Genomic DNA, 23,231 nt, shown 5'->3' with positions numbered 1-23,231 from the left:
TATTAGTTCTTTGCACGTGTGGTATTTATTGAGCTATTCTGTAAAATGGGCTCGATGTAATAAAATCAATATTCGCAGCTATGACAGGTGTTCATGCCAAAGTCAAAGGAGTAAAATAACTATTTACAAGTATATTTTCGGTTCCCAGTTTACAAACTTTTGCTTTTATTGCAGACATTATTCACTTAAGCATAGAACTGATCACAACCTGAAGTTAAGTTAAATATTTCTCCATAATAATTTTCAGAACTGAACAAAAATCCAGTGGAAGGTTTTTCTGCTGGATTGATAGATGACAATGACATATACAGATGGGAAGTCCTCATCATCGGTCCTCCAGACACATTATAGTAAGTACTGTATACTCACATTCCCACAAGTATTTATCACTTGTACGTTTTATCTTAATGAGGCAGCATTCTTCACTTAGCCAAATATTTTCAAATTACTCAAGTAAATTCTGAGCTCATGGTCGAGTGAATAAAAAGTAGGCAATTCTGGTATATTTTTAATTATGTTGCTTGTATACTCTGATATTCTGAGACTCAGCAGGAAGTTATCTCAGAAAGACTAAGACGTGTAGTTGTGTAGTATTTTAGACATTTATTTATATTAATGACTCAACATAATTTATTACTAACAAATTTAAAATTGTAATTTTCAGTGAGGGTGGATTCTTCAAGGCACATTTACACTTTCCAAAGGAATATCCTCTGAGGCCACCACGGATGAAATTTGTCACGGAAATATGGCATCCAAATAGTGAGTAAGATTTGATGTTACTGTCATTATAGATAATTGTAACTGCGTTTAAGTTTGTTATTCTTATGAAAGGTGTAAAATTCTGCTTAAGTAACATGATTGAGTGAGTGATCTCATTTTTCTATTGTTGAGTTCAACCATCTTTGGCTGTGCCTTTTGGTTTATTTAGAGAACAAAGGAAGAAAAATACCATGCATGCAACAGAAACAGTGTTATTATGAAAACATACATGATATTGTCTGCACTCTTTCTATAATTGTGCTAATACTGTTGTTAAATTTATAACATTGTATGTAATAATTTTGTAGAAATTAACAATCAATATAGATCACTAACCCACCAACTGGTCCATTTACATTTCATGCAAATATTTTAGCAAAACAGAATATGATTGAATATGGAGATAGAAAGTGATTGATGATTGCCCTGCCTGAAAAGAGTTTTTTTCTTTCAGTTGAAAAGAATGGAGATGTTTGCATATCAATATTGCATGAACCCGGAGATGACAAGTGGGGCTATGAGAAGGCATCAGAAAGGTGGCTGCCAGTACATACAGTGGAGACCATTCTTATAAGTGTTATTTCGATGCTCGCAGACCCAAATGATGAAAGCCCTGCTAATGTTGATGCTGCGGTAAGTTGTTGAAATTATATTTTTTGCAAATGACACATTACTTTGATTCAATAAATTTTAAAGGTTTCACATCCAAAGACTGTGAATAATTCCATTGCCTGTCAGAATGAAGTGGTCAGTTACTCATTATCAGTCATTTATTTCAATTAATCATTGTAGGTTTTAGGATATATCCCATGTGTTATTATTTCTCAGGAAAAGTATGATTTTAATATTATATTATTTAGAGTCTGTTTATGAAGTTATCCCAATATATATGTGTAACATAGTCAAATTATGATGTAATTAATTGAGAACCTTAGTTTTAAATTGTTTATCTGTTAATTGATATTAGTACTAAACTAAGTAGCTTACTATTCTTAAATGATGTGTAGATTTAGCAATGTGTGATTGATTTTTGTAACCTTTTATGTAGCTTATGTATTTCAGTTGTTATGGTGGTGGTCAGTTTTTCTTGCAATTTAATAAATAACAACATTGTGTTTGCTGGTGAAGATTATAGGATCATTGTAAGAAATTTAAGCTGTTTTTTTCCAATGGTGACTTTTAGGTGTTTTTAAGTGAATAATGAATGCCTTGTATGCTCCCAGTCTTCATTATTCTGTTTATATTTCACTAAATTATTTGCAAGATTAGATATTGCTTCAATAATAATATTAAGTCTCATACATAACATTATTACATTGCATTGTCAATTATGTACTACATGTTAATCTTATATTTTACCATTGTTTGCATCCACAGAAAGAATGGAGAGAGCGATATTCGGATTTCAAAAAGAAAGTTGCGCGATGTGTTAGGAAAAGTCAAGAAGATTGTTTTTAGAGTGTGAGGGGATTTAGATCGCAAAATATTATCATTGGAAAAGGGCCATGTGACACAACTGTACCAATACCACACCACATAGAATCGTTTTTCACGCTAGGTCGCCGCATGCACCGACCCGTCTCACGAACACGAACCGCGCGTACGCGCCGCCGCCAATTGTAGATGAGTGCTCATTCTGTTTCTTTTTACAGAAAGAATGGAGAGAATCATATTCGGAGTTTAAAAGGAAAGTAGCACAGTGTGTGAGAAAGAGCCAAGAGGATTGTTCCTAAATAACAGTGCCCTTTTTCATTAATTTAGTAGAGTGAGTGTTTGGTGATGCAGTTAGGACGTTGTTGAGAGCATGCCCCGGCGTGACTCATAGTGCGGGCCCCCCCATCCGGGCCAGAGACAATATTGAAATTGATTTAAATAAATACATATTATAATTAAAAGGTATCGCTGCCGTATTTTATAAATAATAAATAAAATAGAATCCAAGGTCTTTTTTCATCTTTTTTAAGACATGTTGCTATTGTTATTATAATGAAATATGTATGGTAATTTTTTATAGAAAAACAAATCTGCATTTTGTTGTCGTTTCTTCCTAATATGGTTACAAGTTTGATCTCTGTATAGTAGAAACCAAATCTGAAGTAATTTAAACAATAATTATTTATTACGTATTGCAATCGCTATTGTGTAATATAATAAATATGCTACTAACTCTTCAAAATTAAAAAAATGTAAAATGAGCTACCAAACTATTGTTTTGCATGTAAATTTTAGTTACCGATTCAAAGCGATGCATACACATTGGTAGCTTTTATAATGTCGCTTCTCTGATATACATTTTTATTATAGTGCTAATTTTAGTAGTAAATTTAATACTTAATTATAATTTTTACTGAATAAATATAACTTTTGTAAACTTATCATTGTATCGATTCTACCTTGCCCTTTATGCACATATTAATAAAGCACCGTAAAATTTGCAAATGTATATTGCAAAGTGTATTAGTGTGGTGTGCTTCATCAACACCCCCAAATATTTTGCTCAACAATGATATTTGGTGAGATACGATATTATGAATATAAACTGTTTGATATCTTTATAATTTTGTACATTATTTCACAATATTGTCAATTATGTTTTTGTACAATTAGAAGAAAAGCTTTGTTACCATTTTGGATGTAAAAAATTATAATAACTAGGTATAAAAGATATGAAAACCCCTCATATTCACTCTATATCATCAAGCATTGATTTGTGACGTGTGTATAATACTTTTCCCTGTGTATGTATATTTTTTGCTATAAAATCATAATGCAGTGATAATGTTATTTTATTTTCATAGGCTTCTAATCTCCTATATATAGGGTTCAAAATAATTAACTTAGTCCTCAGCAACAAATATAACATTTATTCTTATTGAATTATACATTTGGTAACAACACTTCATAAGTACAATGGTATCAGTCACTATCAGAATTCTCTGCTAAAATGACACCTTGTATGCTTCGTGGATCAAAGGTGCTTTCAAAGCATCTTTTAAAGACAGACTTGATTGTCTTTGAGGTAGGTGAAGCTGGGATATTATCACAGTCCATTGCATCAACCTTAGTACTATTCTTGTCATCTCTAGTTAGACAACCATTCTGCTTGTTACTGGTGTTAACAAAGTTTTCATCAGGTATCTCAACAAAGTTAAACAAATGAGAGTCCTCATCTAGACATTTAGATACATCAATATCTAAGTGTGGTTTCTTCTTGACAGAGCCTTGTGTGCTTGTTGTATCTTTTCTTTTCTTTCTTTCAACACTAGTGTTCTGTGTAGCTGTTGTTTGTGAAGCAGCATCAGGTTTAGTTGTGGCCAGTACAAAGTGTGCCTCAAATGTAATGCCATTATGGACAATGAAAACAGCTGGTCTTCCAGTTGTTTCAAAATGTAATTGAAGTGGTAGGTTAAGAGCTTCTGCAAAGGCTAGCAAGGCTCGAAATTCTTTTAGTGAAAATGTAATAATAGTTTCTGTTCCAATAACATAGCTATCAAATTCTGCAGGTTTTAAACTTATTTGTGTCCTGATTATTTTAGTTAGGTCTATGCTGCAATCAATATAGTTACGGAGAATTAGAGACTGTGAAGTGGCTTCAACAGTCAATTGGTCATCTGAACTTTGAAAGTTGTTGAGAGCATCTGACAATATCCTTTGTGGTGATGTTATTCTGAAATTTAATATATTTTTTTTAAAGTAAAATAATTGATTACCACATTATAATAAAAGTATTTATATCCATAAATGAACAATTCTGTGAAAGAAATATTTTAATATATTCTCACCTATTTGGTACAGAGTCCTTAGTGTAAACTGCTTGCATTGCTTTACAGTCCAGAATTGATACAAAATGAGTCTTCACAATGCCATGCCTACATTTTAACTGAAAAATAAGCTTACATGCATCTGCATCAAGTTTGATTTCTAAGTTTTCAACTTGTTTGTCCATGTGTGTGGGAGACTTGAATGTGTTTAACGCAGATTTCATTGATATTTTACACTTCAAGCCTTCATTATCTTCCGTAGAATAGTAATTGTAATTGAAGTAGGAGAAGAAATTTTTCTTGAACTTCACCATAGCATATGCAGATTCGGCTGCATTTAAAGTTCTTAGTAGAATGCAATCAGGAAGAGATTCTAAGTAAAGTTCATCACCAAATCTAGCGAGAGCATGTACAGTTCTGCCTAAAACTGAAATAAAAGAACACAAAATGAGACTTTATTTCAGAAGAAAATACCTACCAAGTTACGAAAAACTTGCCTTTAACGTTAGCCCCTGGTACGTGGCATTTCATTTTGTTATTACTTTGTTTATCTTTCTTTATTACAATTAAATTCTGGCCTGCTTACATACAAATTTCAAATACAAACAAACGTGTGTGAATGTTGAATTTGACATACATTTTCGGGTGTCAAACTGACAGATTTAAGTTTGAACACTCATAAATTGATCCTAATTTCGTGCATGTAAGCAATAAATTGGCAATGGTCATATACTAATAAATAATTTATAAATATGTTACAAAAATAATATTGTTAATTACGTATCAATTGTCTGGTTTTCATTATTTAAACTAATTGCTATTTTTGTACGCCACTGTTTTCTGGTTTAAGTATCTGTATTCTGTCAATTGCGGTATCATCAGGAGTTCAGTCAATCTGGTCAATCAGCATTATTAGTTAAGTTACTCTGTCAGTGAGCGTACGATTCCACACGTATGTCGCGATAAATAAGAAACAAAACGCCTCGAGAGAAAGTTACGCTAGCTCTTAAGAAAGTGATTAAAATAAAGCGCTATGGCTACAAGCGGTAAGTTCTATTCTATTTTAATGGTATCAGATTTCAAATTTTTGTGTACAATGTACGTAACTATACTAACTATAGTTTTTAAATAAAATATGTGTTACAGCTGCGACTGTAGTAGGCCAATCAGTTATGATATAGGTGCTATAAGTACCTATTATTGGTTTTGCCTAAATGGCGACAATGTTTTGATATGCTGAATACTTTTCTACAAACAAATTTTCTTGAAGGGAAATGTATAGGTGGTGAAGGTACCCACATATAATCGAAAGAAATGAGTCGTATGCATAAAATAACTGTTGATTTCGTTTTAAACTAAAGTTTTTTGATAACTATTGAGGACACAACTTTTTCCTAATACTATAAAGAAACGATTCTGGGTCCCGATTCTCCTATTTACAATGGCCGATGAATGAATGGCAAATGGATTAAATTGGCACTATTCGTATTATTGTAATCATTTTTCTTCACAATAATTGGAAATGAAGTACGGGGCGGAACACTCATGGTCAATACAATGAATTTCCAATTATTGGTTTGAAAAAATGCTTAAGAGTATAGGAATGGTTTCAAATTTAATCCAACTACCATTCATTCATCGGCCGTTGTTAATAGCAGAATCGGGGCCCTGGAATATATAATATGTAGCTACGCCACAGGCAGGCACTTAATGTTTCCTCTTGCTCACAAATTATTCCTGCATTCTGAGTCCACGTCTAGTCACATGTAACTCGCAACAAATAAATTATTATTATCTTGATTTTTATTTTATGGATGTATTTAGTGCTATTTTATTTATTTATCAGCGTTTTTTGATAATTGTCATTGTTTACGATTACAACGCGAATGTTTTTTAACATCCGAAGAAAGATCAATTCAAGACTGCTTTTCGGGGTTTTGTTTGTCAAGGGTAAAATTTAACAGCTTATGTTTCTGAGCTTGATAACACTGGCAAAATTATAACAAAACAGTCTACCGCCGCTTCATGAGACCATGTTTAAATCTACGGCAGCAAAGTCTGATATTAAAAAAACATCTGCTTATTTCATATTCGGTTTCTATCAGCAATAAATAAATATAGATAAAAAAACCAAACCTGCTTTGCTGACGGACCTAACCGTCATTATAATATATTTAAGTTACGCTTTATTGGCGCGTCAATTTAGGTTGTAGGTACCTACTTAAGACAACGTCAAGAAGCCGCTGAGAATAGTGAATTTAATTTACTTAAGAAGTTATCTATACGGGTATATATCTCTCTAAATTCATTCGCAGTGTCGTAGGTTCGATCCCACTGTAAGAATGATTTGCGTAATCTACGAATACTGGTTCTGAGTTTGTATATTTCGTGCATGGGACTTGAATCCCTACTTAATATTATAAATGCGAAAGTAACTCTGTCTGTCTGTGACGCTTTCACGTCTAAACCACTGAACCGTTTTTAATGAAATTTGGTACAGAGATAGAGTTGACCTTGAGAAAGAACATAGGATAGTTTTTATCCCGGACGTTTGAAGAGTTCTCTTGTAATCGCGATATAACCGACATCGACTCGGGCGAAAAGCTATTGTTGTATAAACCCCTGCGATAAAAGGACTCAACCAGAATCCTTGACGAGTCGGGCAATCCCGATAACTACGCGTGAGTAAACTGTAGCAGCATTAGATAGTATAATCTGTTCTAGAAGTTAGTGGTTTAGTTCTAATAATTTCGCCCAAACCGGTTGTTTTGCTTTGCATCAAGTTAACACGCCCAAAGGTAGATACCATCGCCATCAATTATCATATCATCGAAAATGTTTTATTTTGGTAAATAATTGACAAAAAATTACGCTAATCTTGGTCAAATAGAAGTCTAAATAATAAGGTAACGTACCTTTTGCGTACCTAACGTACGTTACCTTATTATTTAGATTTCTATGGTCAAAACCTTCACCAAACGGTAGATACTCCATTATTTTTAATATGGGCCAGAGAAAACTTAAACATAAAACTAGTTGGCTGTTTAGCGAAGTATGATGCGAATGAATAACGCTATTTTCAAGTTAACTGTTATTCATTTAAAAATTTCATCTTTCTTCCGCTTCGCTAAGCTATTTTAAGACTGAGCACTGGTGAATTAAATATTTTTTGTTTTCACGTATTAATCCAAGGCTTTTTTTATGTACCTCGCCTGTTTTAGATCCCACAGCTGGGCAAAGGCCTCCCCTTTCTTTTCCAAACCTCTCTATCCTTTGCGATTTCCGGCCAGAGCAGGCTGAAGTGCAGGCATAGTTTCCACTTATTTTCTCCTGATTTGACAACTATGATGATGATGATTATTCAAACGACATGACATGTCTACCCTTCGGAGTAGGTGAGAAGATATACATGTATCATATATACCTCAATCATAATATAAAAATCCATCGTGGCCCATCACTGACCGTGACCTGCGACTCAGCTACGACTCATTTCTATCGATTAGATGTGGGTACTTTCACCAACTACCTACACATTTCCCTACATAAGAATTTGTTTAGAGGAGTATTCGGCACAATATATTAAAACATAATTGCCGTTTGTATCATGCAAGTCATTTTAAAATTTATCGTTCCATCATTGACCGTGACCTGGCCTTGATGAAAATGCCAATGCATAACCACGGCACCTGTGTATACAGTACAGGGGTATAATGGTTGATCCTGTTTCTTACACTTCGAGACATCTAGTTCTCCCGAACTCTTGGGTAAAAAAAAAATAGCATGGTTACAATTTTTAGAGTAGATAACTACGTAATAGAAAAATTTTACCTACATCTTTACTTACAAATCGGCCTACTATATGTACCTTATAACATACCTTTGAATGTAGGTGGAAAAATTAAAAAAAAAAACACAATTTAATAATCATAACATTTAATATAAGAAAATACGATTTAACACGAAAAACACAATTCAAGATCCTAAAACGTTCAAATTACGTGTTCTATATAGGGTCCACTTTTTATAAAATACTTTTTGAAGTTGTGTTCGTTTTTCAAGAACTCAAAGTTCTCTATGGTCGCGTTAGAGACGTGCCACGCTACGATTAGTTTGCATGAGCCATCCTTCTCGGTGCAGTACTCGAGGGGCAAAGTGGCTGCCGCAGAGCTTCGGTGAGGGTAGAAACTGTATTCGGACAACACCCTTATTCCGCACTCTAACGTATTTTCAGCCAAACTTCGAATTATACCTGAAATTATTAAGTAATTATTATTAATCATATGGTCGCCTGGAAACATTTGGCATTACACAATCACATCAACCTAATCTAAACATGTACATGTCGTAAACCTCGTGACACAAGGATATACATATGAGGAAACCAGAACTAAGGAAAATAAGGCCCAATACTCAAAATTAGGCCTTATTTATAATGTTCTAATTTTGGATTTGAGAGCATGCTTTATTAAGTTCTTGGTGGAGAAAGAAATAGGATCGATTGATTATGTTTATATGTTTTATCAACAAAGTAACGGTTTAAAATTTGGGCAAATTAAGAAGTCTATCGGAATTGTTCCATTTCTTGACATAGGCACCAAAACAATATGACACAGTAGCGACGGTCTTTTTTAGGTGGGGAAGAAATCTAATGCTCTCTCTATGTGTACTCTCGACATAGAAACTTAATTAAATTTTGTTCCAAACCTAATATCGCAAATGTTACCGCATAGATTGTAACAAAAAAGTAGCCAGCATTTATAAAGAACTCTTGACAGTGTAAGAAAATATATTTCCTATGTAGTTGTCGAGAAAAAAACAGGCACATTAAAACTGACCGGTTTAGGAGTTATGTGAGTTACAGCGTACAAAAACCATACTGTTTTTATTTGATATAAACAGCAAATCGTGGGTTAAAGTCCAAAAGATAATTAACAAGTGCTTAAGTTTTGTGCAAATCATTGGTCAACGAGGCTTGTTTATCTATATCTATACTAATATATAAAGCTGAAGAGTTTGTTTGAACGCGCTAATCTCAAGAACTACTGGTTCAAATTGAAAAAATCTTGAATTGTGTTGTATAGACCCTTCACCGAGGAAGGTTTTAGGCTATATACCATCACGCTGCGACTAATAGAAGCGAAGATACAATCGAAAATGTGGAAAAATTATTCATCTTCGAGGGCATACGTTCAAAAATTCCTAACTTATATCTTTTAACCACGCCGACGAAGTCGTGGGCTACAGCTAGTGTTTATAATAATATAATAACAGATCTTTGATGACCCATTCCCTATCATAAAGACACTACTATAATTAAGTAATTTACCACTTGCTAAAGAAAGTGAATTCAGAGGCGTATATGGACGGTTATAACACACCGTCGCACTCCGCCTGGTTGCCAAACATCAACCCGTTTTCAACATTCAACCTTTGGTGCTGATCAAATCCAGTATTCAAATGAAATAATTTAAAAAACTGTTTTTTTAACCAATTGAACATATGTTACATTATCATTTTCGATAAGAACAAACATGTGAAAAATCTCTGATTAGCTCAAATCGGTATTAAATTTAACTTCTTATCACTTACGGGATTATACATAGTTAGGTACCTACAACCGCATACGTAATTATTGACACATACAATACAACGTATGAAAATAAACTATTGATTATAGTATTAACAGTATTCTGTAATACAATAGAGTAATCGAATGTTATAATAATATATTAAATTTTAATTATGAACTGGAACTTCTATTTAAATATGAAGTGGAACTGACCGTTTTTGCACGTCTCGTTGATAAGTTGTCTCGTGACGCTCATGTACCGCTCCAGCGTCTTGTTGAAGGACGGCTTCAGGCAGAGGTAGTCGTCCTCGGTGTACACCAGCCTTCTAGTGGTTGGCACCACTTCGTATTTGATCACAGAGTTGAATACGCAAGGGTCTTGGACAGTGGATACCTGGAAATTAACGTAGGGACGATATGGGTAATTTTCAATTGTTATTTGTGGTCGTGTGTACTAAGCATGTACAATGTAGGTAACCCATCTTCCAAGCTCTGGAATAACATTAATTCTCGGCTATCCGGTTAGTCAGACCTACTTGGTTAGCAAATGGCAAAATGAACATATTTTTCTGGGAATTTCTAAGCCTACGGCAGAAAACCGAGTATTTTGGAGCAGCTAGGAAACGTCATATTTCTAAGATCTTAAGTTTCGTCGAAGTTAAAATTGGTAAAATAGAATTTCTTTCCTTGCCTACAATGACTAAAGAAATACTGATAAAAAATAAGGAAAGTGATATTCAGAAGCTAGTGTAATCATTTTGCCATTTCCTCATAAAGATACAATAAAATTAGTCTTGGAAGCTGACAAATCCAAAAGTCATATTTGAACTGTCAGGGTGACTCTGCGATGCACCCTCGACATAACAATATAACGGTAGGTATATGAATAAGGGGTTATGATAAAGCAAACTATTTGCAATCATGATCACCTCAGCAGGTATTGCTGGTCGTATGCCAATATGTGTCTTTGTGATGTCTATTTACTATGTAAACTAATTTAAGACCGGGTAAAGATTACTGCGAACCCTTCTGGCTAGTCTTGCACAAATCGTTTACCAACTGCAAGGCAATGTTTAAAGATAAGGATGTTTTTAATTGATAATTGGAAGCCTTCTAGAAGCCGAAACATAGTTAGTCATTAAGAATGAAACTATGTTTTATCTTACTTTTACGATGGATTTTAAAACAAACATATGATAATATTGCATAATATTTTGGACATATAGGGTCCGCTTTCATTGGACTTTGATACTTTAAAAGTTTAAACTTTGAATGGTAGGCATCGATAGCAGATTTTTTGTTTTTAAACGTGTTATGAGTGAAAAGTGGCAGATAAGTAGTAATTACCACATAATTATTTTATTAAAAAAAGAACAGAAAATATAGGTCTTTTCTATGAATTTTGTTTGCGGAAAATATGATGTTGCATATCTCCTTAAAGACAGTTGAGTAGAGTAGGTACCTACTCAGACGAATATGGGGTAATCTATTAAAAGTACTAAATTCTTCCCGCGGGATACTCATAGTAGAATATTTGATTAAACATCATCCCGCCAAAATGAGGTCGTTTGGCAACGCACAAGCCAAGTGTCTTCAGTCAGACCGCGTCATGCAAACTATAATATGGCCGTAGCATAATTCTGTATGCTTACTGTCTACCAAGTGTAGTGCACTTAGTATTAGACAATCGCGTGGTATGATAATTTGATCTTCTAGATGTGTTTTGAAACTATAGTTTTGACGTTTTGTAAATTAACCTGCATGGTACGAGTTACCTATACTTAGATACGAATTACGCAATGAATAAGTACTACATCTATTTTGCTGTATCTGTGGTTAATATGTACATCTATCTAAACGAGCAGTGTATGTAAACTAGGCTATTGCTAAAAAGCTACAATAATATAGTAAGAAATACCCGAAATACCAATAAAATATACAATGAAGGACATTTATATTGTTAAAGTCCAAACTTTATTTAAAGGTGCGCCCGTTTTGGGTCTAACAAATATAATGTGGGTATAATGTTTTAAATCGAAGGAACATGCATCATAATTCATAATATTTAAGTTGCGTATAAATTGGCCTAGTGTATTTATGTCAGCAAACCCATTTATATTTGTGTAGAATCTGAAGGTTAAACCAACTGGTTTTTATACTTTTTATACGCATCAGGTAGTAGTAGACACTTAGTTAATTGTGGGTATACTATATACTATAGGTGTTATTAGGTACTGCAAACCCCTGTGATTGACTTGGCACTGCCCGTGACCGGATAAAAATAGAATCAGTATGATAACTGAGTAAGTAATCGTTAGGTATTTACATAGTATATGGATTAAAATAGAGACTGAACCAAAATATTCAGTAGATTTATCAATGTTTGTTCTTTTGTAAAAAGCGGAAATGGCGATTCGTTTTGTAACAATACATGCCACTTTTTGTCAAAATAGTTTGTTAGCTATTAATGCGATGTATGAACTGAAAAAAAATCAGAACCTTCGGGAAATTTTTGACATCCAAATATATTATGAACAGGTAGTTTGTTGTCCAAAACTCGTTAGGCCGAATACGCAAGACTTGACAACTACTATGATAATTGAGGTCATTGACTCGATTGCTGAGCCAGAATACATTTTACCGTGGTCCACTACGTACGACACACTTCTGAATAAAATTCGACGGTATTCCACATTTAAAAATTAGTTCATATCGTATGTACCTACCTGGATCTTAAACTTGCGACTGGCTAAACTTGTTTTTTTTTTATAACAAATCAAAATCAGGCAGTTAGTGATTCAGCATATTAACATATTAATATTAACACAGGTACTCGCTTTGTAAAGTTTAAAATCCGAGAAAATATTTGATACGAGGGTGAAATTACTTTAGCCAAACACTTTTCTACTCTACATTCGATTTTACTGAGGTTAACCTTTGATCGGTTTAGTTCCCTTAGATTGGTATTTCAGCAAACTGATCGCTGTTGCTGTCGAAGGAAAGTGATACCACTATTCGCATGTTGTCACTATCTTTGACAATAACAGCTGTTGTTGAGAGTCAAGTTGAGAGACTTCAGACTTGATCTGGGGGTCTACTATCCCCAGTTTGAATAATAAATACCTCTCTCCCGATACATCTGGGCTCGGTAAAGAGGCCGTTGAAGAGGTTCGTTGATGAAGTCTGGCTCTGCACCGGGAACTGGATCATTCCGTTGCAGAGCATCCAGCGCCCGTCGCGGATGATGTATGAGCGAGGCACTTGGCTCATTGTGGACACCGTCAGCGTAGAAACCCCGGGCCTGGTCATAAACATACAAACAGTCAAATACAGACCACCTACCAATAAGTTAAGAAATAAACATAGTACACGGGTACAGTCTTTAATAACCGGTAATTGGACTTTGTTCAACACATGCTTAAGCAGAGAATGGTCATAAAGAAAACTAAAATTATTAAATGTATGATTTAATTAACCATTGTTCAAGTTTGTCTGCCAGGTGTATTTACGAGCATGTTGATAATATAAACATAAAAAACTTGAATTGTTAAGTCAAGTGAAACGAGTTGTTAAGTCATCACAATAAATCGCACCTTAATTTGTATGTGTTTCATAAAACTAGATACTTAGTAATAAAAAACAAAATTATGTATTGCGTATCTGATATTGATTAGAAAAGACGCGTGACGTCAGAACTGGGTATCAGGCTGCTTGTTCTTTTAAGTTTAAACAAGAATGTATTTTTGTAAATTGATATTGCCCAAAAAGGCTGGAAACTGCGCAAAGCGTTCGTCTGCCCGGGTTCATACATAATAGCTCTGCGCGGCCTCCGTGACGGAACAATTTTGTATGAAACCGTTCGAAAGCAATTTCAGGCAGCTTCGTTAGCAAATAGCAAAGCTTGAAACTGCGTCCGTTGACTGAAGTGTTTTTTCTCTCCATTCCCCATCTTCCTATTACCAAGTAGGATATTAGTTAACAGGGTTTATCCAACAATGTCATTAGTAGGTGTTGTGATAGCGATAACTAACATTATACTAATCAACGTTGATAGCAAAAATACTGTTAATCTTTTATGTAGGTCTGATAATGTTAAAAGCTTGTCTTCCTTAAAGTGGCCTGTGGCGGTTTTACATAGAAACCAGGTAGTACTTTTTTGCCATTGTTACAATGGGAAATAAATGGAGGTTTCCTGCCATGTTCCTAAATTCAGTGAGAATCAATTCTGGTAAAAATCTTCTAGAACTGCTTTCTTTACCTACCATGGAGTAAGCAGACATGTATTATCGTCTATATCTTACTCGGAAATGTTATTGCAGCTCTGAATTAGAGATTCTGCTTTACGCCATATAATGTTACTGAAAGAGTAAGCCAGTAAGCCGGCTGCTATGGCTTGGTTATTGCTATCGGAATCTTCGTAAAATAATAATTGAAAATAATCTTGACTTTTCACTAAGCGGACAATAAAAAGTCGTATTGGTACCATCAATACCATATCGTAAGGACGAACACATCTTTTCCCATCTACCTGCAAAGAAGACTGTGTAAATAATTATTACTTAAGCAGTGTGTAAAGTAAAAACCACTTTACCTGCCGTTCACAATAGCTTCCTTGAGCAAGTTCTCTCTTGCGACCAACTCGATAATCTGCACTTTCAGAGTCTCGGCTAAGGATTTTGCAGTCCGCAGTGTATCCTCTAGCTTGATCTTAAGGTTCACCGTGTTCATCTCGTTGTTACTCATGTGGTATTCCGCCTCTTTTGGGCTATCCTGGTACTGGCTCATTTGCACCATCTTCAGGTCGTCGTCGAACCTCCTTTGTGAATCTCCCTGGCTAAAAGTTGGGAAGTAATAAAAAATAGTTGTTAAATCTCTCTAAATCTGAAAGCCCTCGAATTATCAGTACTTATAATTTAAAATCTGGACCCTTCTTACTACGCTCTTTCAATATCTTAAAGTACCTACACAGCATAGAGTCGCTGCTCTAAGTTGTTCGATCGATGTAATTATGGAGGCCAGACCCTTCTCGCCTCCATAACTACATCAATGATTGACCGTGGGAGGCCTCCGCTTTAAAAAATTAAGAGTTTGTATGACGCTTTAATTCAAATAAATGACTTACAACTGTCCTTGAACTGGGCCCATCCATTCTGAAACCTGTAAAAAAAATTGTTTAGGTTATTCCGATAAGTATAGCAGATTGAAAAACTGAAATAATTTGGTTACCTAAACCACATTAACTTTGAAGTAACTATCTATTTAAAAAAAGGGGAAGGCAGCTATTTCTGTATTAAATAGCTAAAGCTATAGGTACGATAGAGGAAGCTATATAAAATTTAATTACTACACATATTTCTCGAAACAGCCAAATGTGTTATGAGGCCATCGACGTTTATTCCAAACTTTGACATTGACAAAGACATCACAATACGTGGATACCACATTACACAGGTAACACAGGTATAAAGTTACCTGATGGTGTTAGTCATCTTTTATTTTAATAAACATTTAAAATAAACGACTTACTACTAATTTAATGTTAAGATAAACACATACGCATTTAAATCTGTAGGATGTATTCCTACAGATAAAACGTATAGCTCTTACCTAAAAACACTCTTCTGGGCACATTTTCTGTGTGCTCAGCCTTTTCTATAGTCAATTTGAAAAGCCTTTTGGACTTTGTCCGCCTTTCTAGTGGGAATCTTAATAACTAATTTTTATATTCTTACCCAGTCTGAAGAGCACGTACACGAAGTCAACAAAAATAATAATAACTCAACGAGAATAAATTCCATGTTAGAATCGTTGGGCTGTGCCTTTGCTCTGAATGTAGACATCAAAATGCATATTGTTCGCAGTAATGTTTACAAACTCACTGATAAGTACCCACCAATTGTGATTGTTCCGAACCATTGTTAACGAGCTGAATCGAGAAACTTGCAAAAAAAGGATTTGGGCCCACTACAGGTGGAGGATATTACAATGATAAAAATAAGGCAGATTATATAATTGAAAGATACATTTTGCAGGATATGAAGACAAAAATATTTATAACGAAAGTTTAAAGATTTAAAAATGATAAAGATATTTTGCATCCCTTGCTTTATATTTAGCATTTTTAATTACCGAGTCATCTATACTTTGTTTGCATTATTATCATATTACAGCGTCTGACATTCATGTTCCGTACATTGTTACAGCGGAGGCATTTGTGGATGCTCTCCTGACGAAGGAGGCTGCGGAACAGCCTTCCGACACAGTGAAGCATGCAGACCTGGTCATGGAGCTACCAGAGTGGTTCGACGAGAAGAAGTTTAACAGGTAAGTTAACGAGAATCAATGTGATGTCGAGAAAATGGGTAAATCTTGGTACCCTTAGAAAACGCACTTGAGCTAGTTATCAGTAAATATGATCTTTTAGTAAAAAATTTTGGCCTGAATTATTACCAAATTTAACCACCAGAACCAGCAGTTAAAAAAAAACATTACGTAAGTAGGTATGTGTACTAGAAAATTTAATATAAACGTTTTTTAATATAACGAGAAAAAAATGGATCCCGAGCGAGTGTTTTAAGCCAATAGCAGCAAGTTCGAGTACTGTCATAAATATCTTATATGATATGTATTACAGCTGCATATGGTTAGACTTTCAGCCGCCTTCCTCATAGTTGGGAAAAGGCTAGGACAATGATGACGTATTTACTTCTCGTGCATCAGTTTCTAACGAATATTTTGTATGCACTTATGTATTTTGCATGCATTTAACCCAGGGGCCGTAGTTTCTACCACGACAACTGCTTCGCGCTGTCCTCCGCCATGCTGATGGGGCTGGTGGCGGTGTTCTCGATTCCGTCCATCCTGCGCGTGCTCATGGGCTCGCGCCGCTCCAACTCCGTGTACACGGCGTACAAGCGGTACTTGTCGACGTTGCTGCACACCATCACCTGGTTCGAGCATGAACTGAAGCCAGGGAGTTTGTAAGTATTTTTTTATAAATGTAGGTACTAGCTGTTGCCCGCGACTTCGTCCGCGTGGACTTCGCGCGGTGGTTCCCGGTTCCGTGGGAATAGGATATAATGTAATGTAGTATAATGCCTTGAAACACCTCCCCTCCATTACAGTCCCTTAACATATATTTTTTTATCAACTAGGTTCTAAAACCTTCCGTGGACCTTATAATCTTATTTAATAAGTATATTGTATAATCTTAAAAACTACGTAACTAATTCTAATGTGATTTTAATAGAGTATCTAATTTGTACACTATCGTACAATTCTGATACTCTTAAACAAAATCTATGCTTATATTATAAATCAGAAGAGCTTGTTATTTCGAATGCGTCATCTCAACAACTGGTCCGACGAAGATTTTTTTCTGTGTCAGAAAAAAGCCCATTTATTGAGGAAGGCCATAGGATATTTTCCTTCGCGCTGTGATTATTAGGAGCTGACTCAACTGAGCAGTAATGAAATATGTTACAACTGTTATCCGATTGAAAAAAAATTACTTATATTTACATATTTATTGGATTTATCGATGTACAATGACGGACTACTTCGCCACGCGGATGAAGTCGTACGCAAGATCTAGTATAAAAATAAAGTGGTTGAATGTTGTCTGGCATGCTGATACCTACCTACACATAAGTACCTACTTTAGCATATTATGTTCCTACTCCCAAGTACAAGGCGTAACGTCAAAAATAGATAAATATAAAATGAACAGAGCAAGAATTTTTGCATCCATTGTTTCCACTATTTCAGTCAGAATTTTTATTCACTTTAAACTATAAAAAGTTAATACCTTAAACACAAACAACATTTTGTATAATTTTAATTAAGGGTGATTTACCCTTTTTGAAATCGTATCATATTTTTGCGCATGCTTTTACAAAAAAAAAAAGGGACACATCCCAGCTCAAAAAATGTTCTACTGCATTTCACTGCGAAATATTTTTTCACTCAAACATTATAAAGGAGAAACTTTGCTGGTGTATTTTGAGTATGTTTGTTACCTCTCCTCGCCCTAACGGATGGACTAATTTCAATGCAATTTGGGATGTTGGTATCTGATCTTGGATTTACGCAGAGGCTACTTCCATCCATCAGTGTTGTAGAAGAGTAATGTAATCAAAAGCTAGTAATAAACTAATTGTTTCTTGTTTGACAGGTCATGGCAATCTCTTTACACGGTGCGGAGTCGACATCTACGCGCGAGTATGTCATCCAAGTTAAAGGGGACAGGACCAGTGTCGCAGAGAGACTTGGCCCTCACGTTGTTCGGCTTCGTTGGCTTTACCACGTTGAAGCCGGACATGTACGGCGTGCGACAACTCCAGCCAGGGGACTGGGAGGCTTATAACCATGTCTGGAAGGTCATCGGACATATGATCGGGCTTGAGGACAAGTTAGTAATAGAAACTTTTTGCTATTTAAATCTAGTACTGATCCTGCATTTTTGGATAACAATATAGAGTCAATTGCATCGGTCTATTTACATACAACACCCATCTTGCATTTGATTGCTTTTAATTTTTATCTTTTTTTTTACACGCCATTACCATAACGTACAATTCGAGCGGATTTAGGGTGGTTCTGGATTTAGATGAGGGCTTTTCCTCAGCAATGAGACACATTCCAATAGAGCATGAGAAACTGATGTATTAAGCATCTAGTGTATAGAAAACTTTATAATAATGTTCAATTCATATAGAACTCCATGATATTCGTTATAACCGTGATGAGAACTTACACACGGACGTCGTGATTTTAACGTTTAAGCTCTTTGATTGAACTTTTTATAAATATTTCTTAGTTCAGAGCCATAACTTATATGAAATATTAAACTTCTAGAATGGTTAGCACTTACCGTTGCTTCGCAATAATAAATCAATTTCTAACATGCTATTTTTATACCTCAAGGTCGCTTGCCTACCGTGGTATCCGCACGCAATGACTTATTAATTGAAATGTTATTTACCAAAATAAAGATTCATTAAAATCTTTATTTTATTAACTATTTTAGGCTTATTTAAATGCCTACACAAAAATATGAGTTAGTCGTCATCTCCCACGATCAAATCTCGCACGATCGAGGGAGATGGCACAAAATAATTTAATTTATTTTTCTAGTCGTCAACTCCCACGACACTTAAAATCATTGCTGATTTGGTACAGTCAATTATAAAAGTGTTTTGGAATGTATCTTTTATGTAGCAAAATAATGAGTTTACAATAAAATAAAACAAAATTTCAATATAAATAATATATAATGTAATAATCAACAACCTAGAATAAAAGACTACTTCTTTATTAAATAATCAACATTACAACTCAACAAGCATCTAACATAAAAATCACAATAAAAAATTCTAACTTACAGGTATAGTTAGAAAATATTAATCTTCGTACACTATAACAATGAATAATATCATAAAAAAACAAAACAATCAACATTAAAAAAAATAATGAGCATTAATTGAAAATCATAAATCAGGACTTTGAATCACAGAATTTGTTACAAATGTTTGTAAGTACTAAATACAAACATAATGAATATTTTTTTAATAATGAAAAATATCATACAGTAAGTTGTTGGATGCATAATTCTATATTTATTTTCCCGTCTCTCAATTCAGTGAGTGTTGTATTAATATGGAAGTCCAAATCACATGTTTCTTTTTTTTTCTTACTTATATTAGAATTTTTTAAATATAGCGTTTGATAATAATCATCTTCTTGTTGTAATATGGTCAGAAAATGTGCAATATTGATTGGTTTACTGTTAACTTTTTTATTCACAGTGGCATGCCAGCTCTCGACCATATTTGTGGTACGGTGTTGCATATTATTACAACTCCATTTGTTAAAAAAAAAAGAATTTTCATTCAACCATGTATCGACAAAATAATCGTTGAATATGACGAGTTTCACATCGTTTGGACATAGAGACATAATGTATAGCCAAGCACTATCAATAGTTTCTTGTGGTAAATGTGCCAGTGCCGTACACATTTTCACATGTTTCCGAGCTAGTGGAGATGTTGTTATGTTGTTATGTTGTTGTTATGTTGAAATGAGAGAATGTGATTTGACATTGACATTAGACGCTCGATATTCATCACTCCAGTGTTGTCAGCACAAAAGTGACTAACTTCCTTGTACGCGAACTTAGTTTTATTTATTTAATAATATTGATGGTTCCATTTATTTAAATAAATCAAAAAGCTTATTTTAAATAATTGTTATATGTAAGTTATAATTAATTATGAACATTTTACATTTTAAGCTCGATGTCTTTAGTGGCGGACTTTCCCTACTTTGTTCTTTGTGAATACTATATGGCAACATTAAGGGTACTTTTGAGTGGAGTACAAACGACGAAAATCTTTTTATTGTACGTTTTTTTCCACCGCTGCTACAGTACATTGAGCTATTTTCTAAATTCCTTATTCATTTTTTTACTATTATTGGTTTTATTTTGGTTCTTTTACACTCTGGGGCAGAAATCGGCCAAGTCCTTTAAATTCATCTCAAATATTTATTTTTAGATTGTTTATTGTCTTAAGATTATACACTTAAAAAGTATTATTTTTTTTAACCAAGAATAATAATAAATAAAAAGTGTGATTAAAAAAAAGAATTACTTATCCTATGCTCAGTTTAGTCGAATAATAAGTACATGCTTGGCGGCATTAGCGGTATCTTTATGGCCGCCATTTTATTCGGTATTTACTTTTACACCTATTTAAATGTTGAAATGTATTTAACAACTTAAAATCGATAGACTCGATGTATTCTGTCAATCATTTTAACGCATCGAGTATTAAACGGATTCCTTTTTTGTAGACCTCTTTGCTCTTATCAACATAATAATCAAAATATTTAAAATAATCGATTCTGTGTGAAATATATTTTTTATTTGACTGTACTTTACACGAGAGTGGGAGTTGACGACTAGAAAAATAAATTAAATTATTTTGTGCCATCTCCCTCGATCGTGCGAGATTTGATCGTGGGAGATGACGACTAACTCAAAAATATGTAACAGAACCAATTTTTTTTTTTTTCATTTTACGTGTTTATGAGTGTTTTCATAAAATTTAAATTAGTGTCTTTAGCATGGGCGTATTTCTCTATAAGTCCAAACATGTAAAATAAGATTTTATTATTTCTCGTCTATTTACGTATTTACCAAAAACATGCGTTTCCGATTTTGCTTAAATTCAAAAACTTTATTACCCTACTAAACATTATTATTATTCCTTAAACAGCACTCTATACTTAACTCTAGTGGTAAGTATTTTTGCTCTTATGTGTCTCTTTAATATAATTCCATGCCATATTCCAGATACAACATCTGTCGGGATACATACGACGAGACTCGCGAAGTGTGCAGGCTGCTCCAAGAGCGAGTGTTCACACCGTGTCTAGAGAACGTTCCAGAACATTTCGAACACATGGCGCGGGTCATGTTGGACGGCCTGTGGTCTGTCAACCCGACTGTAGACACTGAAGGGTTCCTATACTCATGCCGCGTACTCGCCGACGTGCCCGGATACATATACACCGAGAAAGACCGTGTGGACTTACAAGCTAGGATCAAGAAACAGCTGAACGGGAGGTCTCTTGATACTGGTGAGTTCTGTTTTAAATTTTTCATAAGCGTAGACTATCGATTCGATCTTAAAACACGATCGAAGTACTTGTTAGTTGTTTTTACGCATGAACGGGTAGACGTATTTTGATAAAAATCGAATAATATATTAGCTGATAACTTAGTTTAAATTAAACGATGATGAGATTAAATAAGGACCTTTTCAACGCATGTAGGTACTTAGATTTAGTACTTCGAGGCGAGGGTAGGTTGATAATCCGATAAATGTGTTAGAAGATATAAGGATTAATTTCGTGTTTGTTGGTCAAGACAAATGATAATACAGAGACATCACCAAAACTCGTGATTAACGACCCAGTTTGGACTAGAATTATAACGCAAAATCAGCTAAGACAGTATAACAACAATAGATGAAAAAAAGTATTTCGTATTAGGTACTTACTCTTATTTTATTTCCCGCAGGTGTGGCCTCAACTGATTTAATATGTCCCGCAGCCATCGAGGGTCTTCCCAAGCGGCCTCCGCGCCTGCTATACTACCACGACTATGACGTCATAGAGACAGTGCCCGAGTACAAGGCCCTCAGCTTCAGGTCCAAGTACAAGATCTTCTTCTACAACATATACATGGCCTTATACTCATCGTATTTAGGTCGACTTTACTTTAACCTCAACTTCAAGTTCAGCGTGTACCTTATGAGGTACTTCCCATACTTGGCCTTCTTCAGATTCGGTATCAAGAAGTCTTTTGTAAATATCTTTGAGGAAGATCCATCGGACAACACGCAACCGAAGCTTAATTCTGAGTACTATAAAGAGTACCAACCAGAGCCGTGGTACAAGGTAGCCTGGAGTATAATCTGGTAGTACATACCTACGTGCGAACTAAGTGTTCTGATATAATATCAGCCAGTTACGGGAGCAATAATTTGAAGTGATCATAAACATTTATTGACAATATTCCGTTCTGACGTAACTTAACGACGAAATGTTTTAGACAAGTTTTTTAAATGCATTTACTCAGTAAGTTGATTGTTGACATTTTTCTATAGAAACTAGAAATACAATGAGTGATACAAATTAAAATAATTTGTATTATAAGCTAGATTAGAATACCTGCATTCCAATAAAATGATATATAAACATATCAATATAATAATAATGTTCGTTATTGTGCAGGGTTTAATATATTTACTTGTAATATAGCTTTTGGGTATTAGTGTTAAAGATTTACAAGTGACTTGTAATACAATTTTGCAATAAGACTCTTATCTGACCTCAATACAATACTGAATTATTTTTGAGATTATTTAATAAAACAACGCACATGTTGACGTTATTTATTTTTAAAACATAATGTATAGTATTATTATAAGTATAAATCAGCAACAATTACAATGAGATTGTAAAAATGCAAATTATGTAATCTTTAGTGTACTATTGAAATTATGGTTTATTGTATAACGGTAAATGCTTTTACATAATTCAGTCTCACCAATACTGTTTTTTTTTACAAA

General features: G+C 34.4%; 4 protein-coding genes across 4 annotated transcripts; 2 read left to right on the top strand and 2 right to left on the bottom strand.

The window, feature by feature from the left end:
- The first annotated feature begins 225 nt into the window (after positions 1-225).
- Positions 226-2,625, top strand: LOC113506541 (ubiquitin-conjugating enzyme E2 G1-like). The gene is made up of 4 exons (XM_026889380.1): positions 226-350; positions 665-762; positions 1,217-1,395; positions 2,415-2,625. Exons 2-4 carry the CDS (start codon positions 729-731, stop codon positions 2,493-2,495), a joined length of 294 nt encoding a protein of 97 aa, XP_026745181.1. The 5' UTR covers positions 226-350; positions 665-728; the 3' UTR covers positions 2,496-2,625.
- A 981-nt stretch (positions 2,626-3,606) lies between these two features.
- Positions 3,607-5,153, bottom strand: LOC113506540 (cell cycle checkpoint control protein RAD9A-like). The gene is made up of 3 exons (XM_026889379.1): positions 5,021-5,153; positions 4,545-4,950; positions 3,607-4,429 (listed from the first exon to the last, which is right to left on the bottom strand). Exons 1-3 carry the CDS (start codon positions 5,052-5,054, stop codon positions 3,679-3,681), a joined length of 1,191 nt encoding a protein of 396 aa, XP_026745180.1. The 5' UTR covers positions 5,055-5,153; the 3' UTR covers positions 3,607-3,678.
- A 263-nt stretch (positions 5,154-5,416) lies between these two features.
- Positions 5,417-23,202, top strand: LOC113506538. Its single transcript, XM_026889377.1, has 6 exons — positions 5,417-5,569; positions 16,299-16,419; positions 16,869-17,075; positions 18,269-18,505; positions 21,449-21,735; positions 22,178-23,202. The coding sequence occupies exons 1-6, from the start codon at positions 5,557-5,559 to the stop codon at positions 22,579-22,581; spliced, it is 1,269 nt and encodes a 422-aa protein (XP_026745178.1). The 5' UTR covers positions 5,417-5,556; the 3' UTR covers positions 22,582-23,202.
- LOC113506539 lies at positions 8,486-16,270 on the bottom strand. Its single transcript, XM_026889378.1, has 6 exons — positions 15,828-16,270; positions 15,218-15,252; positions 14,687-14,929; positions 13,219-13,396; positions 10,309-10,489; positions 8,486-8,775 (listed from the first exon to the last, which is right to left on the bottom strand). Exons 1-6 carry the CDS (start codon positions 15,933-15,935, stop codon positions 8,516-8,518), a joined length of 1,005 nt encoding a protein of 334 aa, XP_026745179.1. The 5' UTR covers positions 15,936-16,270; the 3' UTR covers positions 8,486-8,515.
- Positions 23,203-23,231: the final 29 nt, after the last annotated feature.

The sequence above is a fragment of the Trichoplusia ni genome, assembly GCF_003590095.1.
Source record: "Trichoplusia ni isolate ovarian cell line Hi5 chromosome 18 unlocalized genomic scaffold, tn1 tig00003586_group17, whole genome shotgun sequence".
Lineage (NCBI taxonomy): Eukaryota > Metazoa > Arthropoda > Insecta > Lepidoptera > Noctuidae > Trichoplusia > Trichoplusia ni.
Note: the sequence above shows the minus strand (reverse complement) of the source record. Positions and strands in the feature narration are given on the sequence as shown.